Source organism: Stegodyphus dumicola, chromosome 6, assembly GCF_044657685.1.
Source record: "Stegodyphus dumicola isolate Sdum_Otavi_A_Nest chromosome 6, ASM4465768v1".
Taxonomy (NCBI): Eukaryota; Metazoa; Arthropoda; class Arachnida; order Araneae; family Eresidae; genus Stegodyphus; species Stegodyphus dumicola.
Window position 1 is genome coordinate 64,124,905 of NC_140773.1, and position 16,692 is coordinate 64,141,596.

At 33.4% G+C, this 16,692-nt stretch overlaps 1 protein-coding gene across 1 annotated transcript in view; it reads left to right on the forward strand.

Moving 5' to 3' along the window:
* The window catches only part of LOC118184400 (uncharacterized), a 53,476-nt gene that overhangs the window by 16,405 nt on the left and 20,379 nt on the right, over positions 1-16,692 (forward strand). The window contains exon 2 of the mRNA XM_085818423.1: positions 3,885-4,023. Coding sequence (XP_085674549.1) covers positions 3,885-4,023 — 139 coding nt within the window. The remainder of the gene's footprint in view (positions 1-3,884; positions 4,024-16,692) is intronic.

Here is a 16,692-nt window from a genome sequence, read left to right on the forward strand (position 1 = left end):
TTCTTCTAGATACAAATCGTCGAAAGACAAATATTTTAAATTGTTAGATCTTTTCGTTAGTTTAAGTATAATGTCACGGTAGGTGAATAATAGGATATATTATAATACTTAGTATCTTCATTTTTAACGAAAGGTGAGCCATCACAATATAGTCCTATAACATAAAAAATGTGATTTTTCAATTCGAGATGAAGATTCTTTTGACAGGGCCTGTTGCATCGGTCGGGAATTATAACAGTGACACAGGAAGCAGTTTCTAATACCTGTTTTACGTTTTGTCTGTATCTAATTATCCAGAATTTCTGGCGAAGAAACATGACAGTATTAGCTACACTTTTATGAAGAACTCGTTCATGCGCGCCATGTACCAGAAGATCTGTAAGGTCCTTTTCTCTTGCCAGTTTTATTTCTTCAGTTGTGAATTTAAAGGTCAATCCAGTCACTCTAATAGCTGTATTTAATTTACTATTCTTTACTATTTACTAATTTACTATTGGACATTCTGCAACAACATCTGAAATTACTTAAGCAATTTTATGATTGTATTTTCGATATTCAATTCTTTACAAAATTTTCTGACATTCAGAAGTACCATGGAAACAGAGAGCCAACATTAAATAGAATTTTTAATAAGTGTGTGTATTTATTTAATTATGGCAAAGCACACTAGGGCTACCTGCCTAAGGGGAGGAATGCCTTCGTGGAGGACTTTCTAAGGGAAACTGGCTCGTATACACGTTACACATGGGGAAAACCACGAAAACACCCATGCAGCTAGCCCGTTCGCGGGATTCGAACCTCGGACCGAACTACCAGCGTTCAGCGATTTTACCGCTCGGCCGCTGGTGGGCCTTTAATAACTGAATTTTAGTTTCATCTCTATCTATGTAAACAGTGAAAGTTTGTAAGTAGATGCCTTTATCAACAGTTTCAAGAACTGTCATAGATTTAATGTTTTGCAATTTAATTTTTAACAGTCATAGAGTTTAATAATGGGGATGCAACTATTTTCTGCTTATTTGACGATGCGAATATATTCTGTTTAGTATCTCTGAAAGTGATTTTCATATTTAATATTCTTACAAAATAACTTTTAGTGTTTTACACTGTCCACATTAGAATGCTTGATGAAACCTTATAAAGTAAGATACAAATTATTCATATTCATTTTAGAATTTATTTACACAAGTTGCTTATGCACTCCGGGAAATATTACAGTATTTTACAAAAATCGAAATAACATCTTAAAAAGTGTACCTCCGAACATTAAGTCAAGAGTGTCAGTTGATGATATGTGAGCAGTAATATCTATCACCAGATAAAAATTCATTTCTAAGTAATATAATTCTCGAGAAGAAGTAGAAGCAACATAATGCTCGAGCGATAAATACAGTTAAGGTTTAAATAAGAAGGGCATTACATTTATTCATTTTTATAAAATCTTAATTTAGAACGCGAAACTTAATCCACAAGCAATTTAATTTTATCTACGAGAACAGCGTTCTCAAAATAAAATACTTTCTCTAAATACTAAATCTCTCTACATATTGAAAATTTATATATCCATAATCGCTACAAAATTATTATGAATTAAACTATTACACAACTGGCAGGGTTAACGTTCTATCATCTTATATTCAAAGAATACATTTCCTTTCGTAAAACATATAGAACAACGCTCTTGGTTTTTTCGACTTTCCCCCCCCCCTCATTTATTTTCTCGCGTTTTTCATGTGTACTTTGATTACAATAAAAATAGCACGGCTTCTCATTGTGGTTAACATCGAAACAGTAGAAAGCAGTAGAAAAGCTTACTCCTCTTGAAAAGTTACTTTTATTCTGTTTAACACCATAATTTGTATCGCTTTTTTTTAATTTCCCAGTTCTCTACCTCTAATATAGTTAATTCGAGAAGTTCTGTCATGCTTGTAATTTCGCTTTCTATTAAATTCCAAATTCATATCATCCAATACAATGTTTAAAATAAATTTTCCTAAAAGCCCCCATAAGGTTCCGGTACAGTACTCAAGGAATTTAAACTTCTTACATTGATTTCACAGGAATCATAAAGTGCTCGTAATGCTTTCACATTGATCGATGTATAACAGGTTCAAGTTCCAAATTTCAATTTCTACTGCTATTTATACTATTTATTTTTCTGATATATTTTTTTATATTACAAGTATTTTCAAACAAGATTTGGTGAGAACTTTGCTTATGCTGTAAAGAAGTATTGCGCTTCATTGAATCAGTTCACCTTCATCTAGCTAGCAATAAAAGTTTTTTTGTCTCTTATTTTTTTCTAATCAGCTGTCAAACATGAATACCTAAGCCAAGTAATTTTGAAAGATAGTGCTGAATATTTTGACGTCACTCATAATTGATACTTTAGTCAATGCAGCAGCTATAGGACTTTGCAAGATTCAAAGATCAAAATGTTAAACAAAACAATTGGTTAAACGCATGAAAATATCCGCGACAAATACAGTAACCTGAGTGCACATATGCGCTACGATCACAGAATTCCGAATTACGAACTTTGATTTAAAATCTAAATGAACTATTTTTAGTCCAAAGGGGCTTCGTCCCTCAAGGACTAGTGTTTTCGTTTTACGATTTTGCGTCGAATCACTATAAACGGCGTATCACTTTTCATACTGTTGCCACCAAATGTTAGAGTCCTGCATTATATTTGAAGAAATTAAGTAATGAACAATCTGCATAAATGTATGTATGTGTCTCGCATTGTGATAAAACAACGGTACCTAGAGCTATCCAATTTTTGAATGACGTAATTCTACTGCGAATATGGCATCAGAAAGCGCAAATTTGAAATTGTTTTATTATCGATTTCATATTTTGTAAAACTTTAACGAATTTTTGATTAGCAAACTCAACGATTTCAAAGTGAGCAATGGCAACACTGTACGAAAAACAAAACAACAACAACAACAACAAGAACATTTTTATCTCCAGCGCGCGAGACTGTGTATCGCAAACTCTAAAGATATGCTCATTTTAAAAATTATTTTGCGACATTGCTGTTGAACTGAATTTTATGGTTTAAGTACAAAGAACATGATATTTAATAAATAAAGGTAACACACAAAACGTTAAAAAAACGCTCCTTTGGACGTAATTTAAAATATGAAACCTTTCAGATTTTTTTTTTCATAGATTAATTTTAATATATGTTTTATGTTAATATATACGTACTTTTTGACAATGTGAAAAACTTTTTAAAAAGCAAAATTTAGCATGAGGAAATGATAGATTAGCTGAAACATCACAAATTCGCATAGACATAAATTTTAGTAGCACGGGTTTGACAAAAGTAGCAAATTTGCGAAAAGCGCATGATTTGTGAATTATTCGTGGGTGTAAGTAAAAACATGAAAGGTTGAAATCCATGGTTTCGATTCAGATTAAGGTTTCCATGATTTTGCATGTTCTCCCCGCTCCGAAAAATACATTAAGATTGGTGGCGCTTGAAAATATCCTAATTTCGCTGAAGACTCAAATCTGAAACTTTATGAATCAACAAATCTCAATCTTTATGATATTTGGTTAAATTTGAAGAATGATAATTTTAGTTGAAAAAATTATTATTTTATGTATTTTTATTTCTTATACTAAATCAAATTTCACTATTATATTAAAAATAATAATAATAGTTGTATATGTACTTTTGTGCAATATGATTTATGTGTTACTTCATTCTTATTTATTCTATACAACTTTGTAAATTATTATTTCATTACCATGCACTATTAACATGTTCAGTATGGCCTTCTCTTTCCTTTCTTGTAAGTAAGTTATTTTTTATGAAATATTTCGTTACTTGTTATAATTTTATATCTCAGTTCTTTAATAATTACTTCTAGCTGAAAGGATATCTGCGGCCGTAACATGCAATGAGACTGCTGTTGCTCTTTGTCTAAATCCATTTCATACGTTTATGTTTGACCTAGATATTTTTCATACTACAGAAATTGTGGAGTACGAATTGAACCAAATGTGCGAGTAAGTTGCCTTACATCTAATTTCTACATCTATACTGTTTAATCATATAACCTTATCTACCCAAAACGTTTGGTTTATGTATGAATCAGAACTTATTATGAAACAGCTGCATAAATCTATTTACAGAAAATATAGATCTACATACATATATATAGAATCTCCTGAAAAATGTTTACCTTCTTCATGCCTATTAACAGTCTAAATCTAAACATGGAAAACCTGAACACCTGGCATATTATCCTACGATATTTAGGATTCTTTCTCAGCTTGTCATTGAACGTCAATCCAAATAGGAGGGGGGGGGGATCTCAACAAAATACTCCTAACTTTTACTCAAAAGTCTTAATGTCAGATGCATAGAAATGGTTTTTGCTTTCCTTCTTAAAACCAGTATGAGAGTATACTTTGGCAAATTGTGGCGAACCTAGTTGATATACTTACAAACTAGCCACACTAGTGGTAGGGAAGTCAGCTATCACAGTTTTTAGTGGCTTTCATATGTCTTGTTAATGGTTCTGCTACATGGGACCACTTGAAACGCTCCCCAGCTGAAAATCCTTTAGAGAGACTGATAGTTGGGCAAGAGAATTGGAAGTCCGACCCGGAATGTTTTCCATTGAAAACAGAGGTACACGATGATATCATGACTACATATGACTGCTACAGACTTCCTATGCCTGAAGACTATCGCTTTCAAAATAAAGCTTTTAAGTATTTTCATCCTAATACATATGTGTCTGATATTTTTATTTATTCTCTTCTTGCCTCGCTTCTTCTAGAGAAATATTTTCCCCCAGACTAGGACTTTTAATTGAAATTTAAATAATGACAAAAAAGAAAGATTTTAACGCCCGCCCAAAAGAGTTTGTTAAGGTTTTTCTACGCTCTCGCTGAGCTCGCAGTCTACCAGTCTGCTGTTGCACTCACGCCATTTCACCCATTTCTTTTTTTCTCTTTAGCTTTATTATTAAGCATCATTTCCTTCGCCCTTACGCTATATACAATTTAATAGCAAAATTACAAAAGCTTTAGAGCAGAGTTCCTGATGAAGTGTAAAGTGTTGACATACATTTTCTATTTTTTCACTCTTTCCTCAGTTCATCATATCGATGTATAGCTTTCTTAGTGAGATGGGTTGCAAAACATTTTCTTTGTCTTTTTATTATTAACGTTTTGCGTGTTAAATTTATTAATTAAATATCATCTTCTTTCCACTTACGACACATAAAATTCAGTTGAATAGCAAACTCACAAAACATTTAAAAACAGCATATCTTTAGAATCTCATAAGATAACAGTGTTCATTTCATAGAGGTAACATTTTTTAAATCGGTACAGTATTACCACTACTCGATTTCAAATCATTGAGTTTTTATAAAATATGAGATATATGAAATTCGAAGCTCAAAATTTGGGCTTCCAGGTGCCCATGTTCGTATTGAGAACTGATTGCGTTATTAAAAGTTTGATGACCCTATAAGTACAGTCCTTTTTTTCACATTGCGAGAAACATACGCATATTCATGCAAATTCTTAATTATTTAGTTTTTTAAAGTAATGCAGGGCGATAACATATCGTGGCAACAATTTGAAAAGTGATTCACACATTTAGAGTGACACGCCGCCGAATCCCGTCTCGAGACTAATCGGGCTAATGCCCTTTTTGGGATAAGACTTATCAAGGTACATTTCTCGAGGAGATTGACCATCTCCAGCAATTACACTAATTTAGAATATGCTCAGTAGCATCCTGGAAGAATTATAACATGGTCAGTACATTCCTTAAGTGGACAATTACGCCACCTCCATGTCTAAATGAATATCAGAGTTCATTGAAAAATACCATGCATATAGTATACTACATGTAGAAGAAAAGACGAAATTTTCTCTTAGCAGAATATTTACCTTGTCGCATTATTCGATAAGTGTTGCTCCATTTTACTTTTATCTTCTCTTATTTAAATACTAACTCGTGATCCAATGGTCATCTCTTCCTAAAATACTTAAGTTAAACATATTTTAAACTAGAGAGTTAAATTAAAGCAAATTATAAGCAAGCTTATGTTAATATATATCGCTAAGAATGTAAGTCGTGGCTTCAAAAACTATTTCATGTCGTCACAAATTTTTCCCACAATTGCGTGAGAGACGGTTAAGAAGGTAGCCATGATAATTCGGTGGAAAATTATTTTTATCATCACCCAGCAAATTATGTTACCATATATAAATTTTTTCGAAGAATTTAACAAAACTTTAGCTTAAAAAACGTATTAGTTTCTCAGATTTGCCAATACGCAGAAAATAAGAATATTTCGATCATTCTGAAACATTTCCTTCTTCAAGCATTTTACTGAGTAAGTTCAACAGCTCCTTACGTTAACTTTATGACAGATGTATGGCTTAACTAACAGTTTTATGGCTGCTATTTTTTATTCATACAGAGTCACATAATCGGTTTTATTATAGGCTATGTGGAGATTTTTCGTGTTAAATTCTTAGTCCATTTATTCTGAGTTATTACTTAAATCATGTATGGAATCATTAATTTTATGTTACATTGTCATTTAAATTTTTGCTGTTGCCAAGTGTAACCGACTGACTTTAATTCTGATAGCTACCAAAATAGAATTTAATTCAACTAACTATATTGGGTAATTCTGAATATGATCAATATAAACGCTTTTCTTAAATCAAGAGTTTCTGAAAAATGGTAAAATGTTTAAAGACCTATAGATCATTATTGAATGCTAGGCCATGTAAGCATCCAATCTGAAGAAATAGTTGATAAACAGTATAAAAGGTCTTCTCCAGAGTGGTTTTCCAGTAGTTGTTAATAATAGTAGGACGCAAGGTTTGTTCTATGCAGAGGAAGAACAATTAAGTAAAGAATATGAAAGAACACAAGAATTGGATTATTTAGATTAGGCAAAGTACTGGAAAGCTATCTGCCTAAGGAGAAGAATGCATTCGTGGATTACTTATTCATTCGTATATGACTTTCTAAATGAGATGTCTCTTATTCATGTTACACATATAGAAAACCACAGTAACTCCAATGCAGCAATCTCATTTACAGGGATTTGATCCAGTCGAACTAGCAGAGTGCAGCAACTTCAATTTCAACAGCTGGTGGGCCTCGGAAATGCATGAGTTCTGAAAAATGAATGAAATTTCCTCTAGAAAATAATCTTCTACTATGAAGAAGGATATTGTTATTGTTCCAAGGAAAAAAAAGAAAAGAAATTTAAAATTAAGATTTCATTGTATAGATTCTATTTAACAAATTTTCCAATTATGCTTGTTTCGCCAGGAGAATGATATGGAAGATCGTATCTTTTTATACTGTCCTAAATATAACAATTTGCGTAGAACATTATTGCAATTAACATTACACTTTTTGGACAGAAGATGAGAATGCGAGTCGTGCTCTGCGTAGTTTATGTGGTGTTGTAAAATTACATTTGCCACGTGGATCTAATAGTGGGAACTTTTGCTATGTGCTAAAGGGACAGAGTATATGAATTTGGATAAGGACCTAAGTAGAGGTTTGAGGTTTTACCCTGTTTCTTGACTTATAAGTATGAAGGATATTTACCAATAAAAACAGAAATGTTTTGCATATTTAAGTAGAAATGTTTAGGAAATAATAATTAACTGTGTCAATCTTCTTTCTCCTTAGCCTACGTTTCCGAACTATAGTTAAAAATAAAACAAACCCAGGAAAACAATTTATTAGTTATTTCTGGACTATTGTGATTTTCCTTATTATGAATAGCAAAAGAACACTATGATTTAAGTACATTATATTGTAATAAAATGTACTATTTATGAGAGTTACAATAGTTAATATAGAAAAATTAATTTTTATAAGAAACTATTATAAGAAATAATGCTCTTTAAAAACACAGAAGTTGAAATATAAATCAATTCTTTTCTTTAAAGGATTAATTTCTAATATAATATAGTCTAATATATTTTAAAAACTAGATTTATTAAAAGGAGTTATGACATAAAAATTACCAATACTTTATTTTATTTGCGATGCATTAATGTTGCTTTAAATAACTGAAATCCGTTAGAACGCGAACTTACTAATAACTATTATGTGATTACTTCAGTATCTAATATCCTTAGTTCAATAAAAACATAATATCAGGTATTTTTTTAATTTATGAATGCATTAAAACATTGATTAAAGTAGGTAATGTAAAGAAGAAAGAATTTATGTAACTCGAGATGCCCTAGTGGCGGTTGGGTATAAAACGCGATAAAATAACATGTGTTTTGTAAAGCCAAAATACATGTACGCTGGATTATTTCATAATTATTGGCTTATTCTGAAACAAAGATACTTTTTATTCAGTAAAATATCTGTGCTTGGTAACAATGTATGGCATTTAAATATGGTAAAGCACACCAAGGCTATCTACCTAAGAGAACAGATGACTTCACGTTATACGTAAAGAAGAACCACGAAAATCAATCATGCAGCCAGACTTTTTGTCTAAGTTTTGAATCGGGGTAGCTCCCTATATTCGGAGGTCTTAACAACTCGGCCTCTTGTGTAGCCGGTACAGATGTGTAACATGTATGAAATAGCTTTAGTATTTTTTTTCCCTTGGTGGTGCCTAAATAAATATATTTCGTTATTCAAGGAATGCGTTTCATTTCTAGCAAACGATTTATTCGATTCGGATAATACAATAAAAATTTATTATGACTCAAAATTTCAATGTATAGACGATATTACATTTTATAGAACTGCTTGCTGGGAATATGTCACTTTCAATCTAAGTATTCAATGTACTTGGTGTTGTTAAGAATTCTACATTTTTCGACACTTGGACTGTTTCTTTGATGACAAACGATTCCTTAGCCGGAATGTCAGAATTTCTGCCAATAGCAATTTCTAGGCTACTATGTTGTTAGACTCCGTCACCACGCGCTTTTTTTAAGTCAAAAGACATGATGGGAAAAGTACATTGTTACCAAGCACAGATATTTTACTGAATAAAAAGTATCTTTGTTTCAGAATAAGCCAATAATTATGAAATAATCCAGCGTACATGTATTTTGGCTTTACAAAACAAAAGTTATTTTATCGCGTTTTATCTGATTCTGAGAGTTCGTAATGACAATAGTTACAAAATTACCATTTGCATTCTGGAGTTTATATTCATTTAGCATTCATCAAAGTGTAAAAATGTTAATTTAAAATTTATTTTTTTTTTACGAATGAAGCATTCCACATTATAAGAAGCAATAAAGATATCTTATGAGCAAAAGGGTAAAATTGTAGTATGATATTTTATGAAATAATCTTATCAAGCTATCCTGTCCTGAAGGATTTTTTACAATTAAAATGTTATCCATAAGAAACGCAGAAACAAACTGAACATAAAGAATCACATTGTTATGATCGAAGTTCCCCCATCTACAAGCAAATGCAAGAGCTCTTAATAGACACTGTTAACCATATTCTTACCATTAACAAAGGGATTCATTTATCATACTGTGTTTTTAGTTTGCATATTTTATAAAGTTAAGGATAGCATACTTGGGATTGGTAATTATACAACGGAAGTGTCAATAAAAGGCCAAGGATTCATCGGACAGTAGAAAAATAATAAATAAAAAATAAATTACGAAAATTAGTTTTATTTAAATGCATCAATTAGTTAATTGCTTTCATCTTTGATAACAGACGACTTCAAGGAGAAAGCGTTTAAGATACACGGTCACATGCTTTCAAGCCAGAACTTCAGAAGTTTAGAGACTGTTTAAATGATTATAGCCAAACACATCAAACCTGTCTAAAAAACGCGGATATTTTAATGGATATCTTTCTAAGAAAAATTAGGTTTATATTGATTTGATATAGGAAGAAAATCATACATACAGACATATATACGCATTCAGCCAGCACAGAACACGGATAGAATCACCAGTATTTAACGGATTAATCCATTGGATCCTAGATGAATTTACAGGTACAATAGATGTTAAAATTTTTTTTAAAATTGTCGCTGTAATGCATTAATTCATCTTATTTTCAGAAATACCTTGAGCAAATTTCTAGCAAATATTTATTACATAAATATCTATAAACAGTAATAAACTTAATTAGCTGAACTAACATAATTCACATAGAAATCAGTAACATTAATTGGTAAAGGAGAAAAACATAACTCATAAAGAATATAAGAAAGAGAACAAAATCACTCGGTTTGCGTATTTCATTCTAAGATTTAAATGAAATTTTTACTGACCATTTTAGTTAAGCTGCTCCATCCACTTTCGTGTTTTTGAGATAATTATCCTCTCCTGCAGTTGCAAATCAATTTATTACAAGCATAAAAGAAGAAGGAGAGACACGTTGTGTTATTTCTTGTCCTCTTTATCCCGTTCATAAATTCATAAGCCAAGAAATAATGAAAGCTTGTTGTTGGCTGGGACTTCGGACACATTATAGGTGACTTTTCGACTTTTGCCCACTCTGTTCAGTTTTGACAGACAACTTCACGAGGGACGGATCCGAGCGTCTCCTGCCCTTAATCCCTTATCTGCAACTCCTCGAGAGGCCTTTTGGTTCGACAGTATTTAACTCCCTCCATTCCTCAAAAATACCATATTTATTCATGTCTTCTACGGGCTCAAGGCTTTGGAGTCAGCTTCCCTACACCAAAGCAAAAGTGATTTAGGGGAGTAAAGGCAGTAGTCAGAGGCGTTAAGAATCTTCATATAATGTTGTGTACCCTGTCTATTTCACATCATAAATAATTGATCTGGAACAGTATGGCTGAAGGACTTTATCGAGGAGGGCGTTGCTCATTTTTCACGTTTCCTGTCTCAATATAACCTAAATGACAAGTGGAACCGAGCTAAAAGCTACCCGAGCTAAAAGGTTGTAAGATAAATGGTCACCACCAGAATTAGGCAATTGGATCCCCTAGACCCATCCACCCTTTAAAAGGGGATGTATATAAGGTATTTACTCCTTTCTGTATGATTTAACAATTTACTACTAACCCTTGGCAAATGGACTGCAACTTAGCGCTCGATGTATTACTTAGTATTCGTGATTGGCGGAACTTTCCATCGGCTCACATCCCACGTTAGCCATGCCTGCTGAAATTACAGAGCTAATTAACAAGTTGCAAATCCGAAAAGACCCCGCTATAGTTGGAAGACCAATTGCAATCAATATGCCGGCATGGCTCAAGAACACGATTAAGCCGCATTAGAGACTGCATTATCATTGCTAAAAGCATTGCTGACAGCCTGGAGGAACTTCTTTCCTTGAACACCGTGCCGTCAGCAGCCCGCTCCTTATATATATTAATTTACTTAATGTCTTTTTTGTTTTGTTGTTAGTTTTTGTTTTTTCTGTTTTTAATTATATTTAATATTATGATTAATCCAGAACTCATTTAATGTATTCCACAATTTGTAATGTATTTGATCATCCTTACATCTGTACCTGATTATTATAGCACATCCTTAATTATTAAGCACTGTATGCCTAACATGTACGATAATAGTGAAAAGTGTTCCGCTTAGTCTCAGCAGTCTCCACCGTGCACCTTCTTTCCATGTTCTGGTCCTTATTTCAATGTTTCTCGTTTCGTGGCCAATCCTCGGAGGACACATTACTAAGCTCTTTATTTATGTTTATTCATGCATTTATTTTTAATTCCATCGACGTGATCCAACAGAAATCACCTTATATGCGGTCAGGTCGTAAATTTAGAACCCCTTTGTTTACGGGGGGTTGCTGAAAAGGAGGGGACAATCTTGCTCGTGGTCTTGAGAAAATGTGGGGGTCGTTTAAACATCTAGCTTCTCTACATTCAGTTTTTATACAGAGGAAAATACAAATTGAATTCTTCGAATGAATGCAATTTTGTACAATGAAAATGTATTATTGAACTATAAACTGTAAGGCAAATAACATCTTTTTTTAAAGTAGGAGTAGAAAGGCAAATATTTGTTACATGAATGAATTTGTAGTAAATATTGAATTTTTCATTTTGAATGCTATGTTACATGTATGCGAAGTAGCTGAGTATCTGAGAAAACAGTGTTAACCCAAATGGCTTTCAACCTTTTCACGTCTAAGGACTGTTTTTCAATTACATTGCGGTCGCTGCTTTTTGGTTGATTTTCTTATGACATATAAACATTAAATTGTTTTTAATTTGAGACTTATGAATAAAATAACGCAAACTAGATTGCAGAAAATTCTTCAGAATGAAGTTAATACTGAAAAATACATTTATCCTATTATCCAATTTTATCCTACAAAAACTTTTAAAAAGTGTGGAATTAGCAGTGCACTAGGTGGAAATAAGGATGACATTGTGTTTCAGAAAAGTGGCAAATCTAGTTACAGTGACAACCTAAGTGAAAATAACTATGATTTTAGCAACAGTGATGACGCATTTCTGGGATTCTAAGAAACGCTGATGTATTTGCTAATTTTTTAATGCAACAGTTCCGTTTTCGTTGTATAAAGTGTTTATCATTAAAATAGGTACTTAATTCTTTTCTGTCTAAGTATTTCCCCAAGTTTTAACCTGATAAATCAATGCGCGTCTTACAAGTCAGGAAATTGGGGTATAGTATAAATCGCCCTTCATTTCGTATCAGTGCCGACAATTTCGATGAAAAAGGGTACCTTTTTAAAAACGAACTTCTTAACGAAAAAAAGCCGTTTCATGTACAGCATAATGTCTAAAAATACCGTCAAATTAAACAGTAATATTGACTTTAATGCTTTTGTATGCATTTCTTGAATTGGTTAATAAATGTAAATTTGTAATTTAAAAAAATGTTTAATATTAGTTACATGCTAGTTGTCTGTGTTATTGCTTTGTTTCTGGTATGGACCCCCCCCCTCCCAGAAAAAAGCGTTTTGCTTCTCGATCGCAAAAATTTCTCGATTTTCCATTACTTAACCAGTGGAATATCCTAGTTTTCCCCCCAATAAAATTACAACTCTGCTACAACAACTGAGTAAAATATTTGCAGCTATCTACACATAAATTGAATGTTTATTTAAAAATAAAATATTTCCTAATTTTTATATCCCTTTTCTAGTTTATATGAAATTTCAAAATTTAACAATATCAGTTAATGAAATACTTGCAAGTAATATAATGGTTCTGCGAAATATATCCTTGATTCCAAACCCTTACTGCTAGGCATCAGCCCATCGCTCTCAGAATACATTATTAGTCCAAAGGGGCAATTTGCCCAGAAGGATTATTAATTTCATTTTGGCATTTTGCGTTGAAAACTATAAACGGCGAATCACTTTTCAAATTGTTGCCACAAAATATTATCGCCCTGCATTATATTTAAAGAAATTAAATAACGAAGAGTCTGCATGAATGTATGTATGTTTTGATAAAACGACGGTACCAAGAGCCATCAAAACTTGAATAACGTAATCTTCCATAGAATATCGGCGTGTGGAAGCCCTAATTTGAATTTAAAATTTGTTTTATTATCAATTTCATATTTTATAACACTTCAACGAATTTTTGATTAACGAACTCAGCGATTTCAAAGCGAGCAATGGCAACACTGTACGAAAAAAAACATTTTTATCTCCAGCGCGCGATATATATTCCTGATATACTGATACTGAATGAGACCTAAAAACACTTTCCTTTTAAAATATATCTCCTCTTATGATTCCTGACACAGCCGTTTACTTTCCGTAATTAACGTCAGTCTTCTGCTCTTGACCGCATTTGCAAAGCCACCATCCAACAGGCTGAAAAGATCCTAACCCAGTGGGCCAGCAGTTCCGTCGATGGTGAGTGAGTGACGGAGGACGTTGGCACTGTTCCTTTACCATAGTGGTTAATCAGTACAGCACCACGTCCACCATTATCCAGAGCATCCGATATGTTTCGGTGCCATCCAGCTGCCCGGGCCACAGTAATTATTGAAATGTAAGAGAAACATAAGAACATGGTCATATAGGGCCGTTTGTGACATGCTAATTTTACATCCAATACATTCAAATAATACTAGTTTAATAACTCTGGAATATAAGTATATACAAAAAATAAAAATGCATAAATACTGTGTTACATAAATACTGTACGTTGTGTTAGATAAGGAAACTTGCGATTACAGTATACTCTTCACTTAGGCACCATAGCTGTATATACATTACTTTGCATTAAATATATATCACTTGCGATTACAGTTATTCTGTACATAATTCACGTAACACTAACTTATTTGAACTACTTGCTACAACCTACACACTTGCTTATTAATACAGTGAGCTAAATTCACAGAATCTACTTATGTAGTGAGCTTGACATTGTATTAAATATATTATACATTAGATATACTATAGCGATATACATTATTATTAAATCCAGATACAGACAGAACATGAACTTTTACATTAGGTACAATATACACTTGACACTTACATGATTTAAATACGCTTTACTTGATTATGAGTGTGCTATACATATTATACTAGTTACTCATTCGTGAGGTAAATAGATGTGCTATACTTTCTGTTTGTTTTACCATTGATACTCCTATTTTATACCATTTCCAGTTACATTATATATGCTATACATTCTTTGTTGAAAACACATTTAATATTAAACATTCAGTTCTAAACATTCCATACTATAAATTCTACTTTACTGTTACCATTATGCATCTGATACTTTCTATTATTAAAACATATTTATACATTACAATAGGTATGCTAAGCATTATCTGTCTAAATACGCATATACACTCCCTTATATGTTACAAAAGAGTGTCACGCTATTACAAATTCAGTACATTTAAAACTATCTGAATAGCACTATACTTGCTGAAGTGTTAATAAAACGTCCGTCACATTAAGTCACTACTGTGGGGATATTTTTAACTTATAAAAATTAGATATCTTGGGTAATTATGTCACCTGACATAAGTTAATCCCATTATTGAATAATAAGTCCATCATTTTCATGATTTTCCTTGCGAGATGCTTTTGCTTAAGTAAATACTTTGCGAAGGCTTGAACATTGGTTGTTTTGATAAACATGTATGTTTTGATAAAACGACGGTACCTAGAGCCATCAAAATTTGAATAACGTAATCTTCCATAGAATATCGGCGTGTGGAAGCCCTAATTTGAATTTAAAATTTGTTTTATTATCAATTTCATATTTTATAACACTTCAACGAATTTTTGATTAACAAACCTAGCGATTTCAAAGCGAGCAATGGCTTGCTTTTTATTTGATACTCTCTTGTCAGAGGGCATGTAGTTAGATAGTGTTCGGGCGTACCCGTCTCGCCACAGATACATATATCCGTGTTTGTTATACCATGACGTTGGAAATAGACAGGAAACGGCCCGTGCCCTGAGATAAATCTGACTAGTTGCGAGCTAGTGACTTGTGCAGGATTTACATAGGACATGTGATAGTGCGTTCTCCTACCGGTTGTATCAGTGTCCCATTCTTCTTGCCACTTGGAGAGAATTTTTAAATTAATTTCTCGCTTCAAGTGGGAGAGTGGCCAGTCTATACTGAGTTGCTCAGCATCCTTATTACTTGCTGCTTCCTTAGCCAGTGTGTCTGCAGCTTCATTTCCTGCATTGCCCACGTGTCCTTTTGTCCATACTAGGTGGATTTTTTGATGATAACTTTCGCGAAGAGTTTGTTGTATCTTGTTTATAATCGGAGAGGGCTGTTTCACATTTTTGATGGCATGTAGAACAGAGAGGCTGTCTGTGATAACGGTGGCAATGGTAACTCCAGTAGTATTGATGTAGGCTATGGCTTTTGCCAATGCTGTACCTTCGGCCTGGAACACACTATTGTTATCGTGCATGTGTCCCTTCCATTGAAACTTCTTTGCATCGTTCTTGTAAGCTACCAGTGCGCAGCCCGTGCTGTTATCTAATTTGGAACCGTCTGTAAAAATTTTGAGAGAAGTAGCAGGTGGGTGTTTGTCTTCTTTTAGGTAGATATTGACACCTTGTCCCTGCTGGGATGGGTGTAGGTCTAGATGTTGTAGTGGTGTCTCATAGTCCGTTGAGGAGTAACTTATTTCATCCAGAAAGGCGGCTCGCTGCAGCTGCTTTACCTTCTGAATGGTAGTTTCCTGCAGGACTTTGAGATGTAGTGGGACTATTCCTGCAAGGACGTTGAGTGCGTTGGTTGAGGTGGTACGATATGCCCTCGTCATGGCCAGTGTAAAGGGACGTTGCAGGCTTTGCAGGTGCTTTATTTTACGTCCCTGCATTGGAATAGCCCAGACTACTGCTGCATAGGTTGCAATTTTTTCGATTACTGTTAGGTACAGAGTTTTTAGTATATGTGGGTTCAGTCCCCACCGATAACCCTGCATCTGTCTGAGTTTGGTAGCTATTATTGTAGTCCGTTTTTTTTGTCTCTATCACGTGCTGGATCCAGTTTAATTTTTCATCGAAAATTAACCCCAGGTATTTAAGCTGTGGTGGGATTTTTAGTCTGCTGCCATTTAAAGTGATTCTGGGTCTCCTGGCCAGTGAGCCACCCTTTTTGGGAAGTAAGAGAACCTGAGACTTCTGATCGGCAATTTGTAGCTTGATGGCTGTGCATAGTTCATAGAATTTTTCACAGATTTCCGTAGAATGTCGTTGGAGCTCGT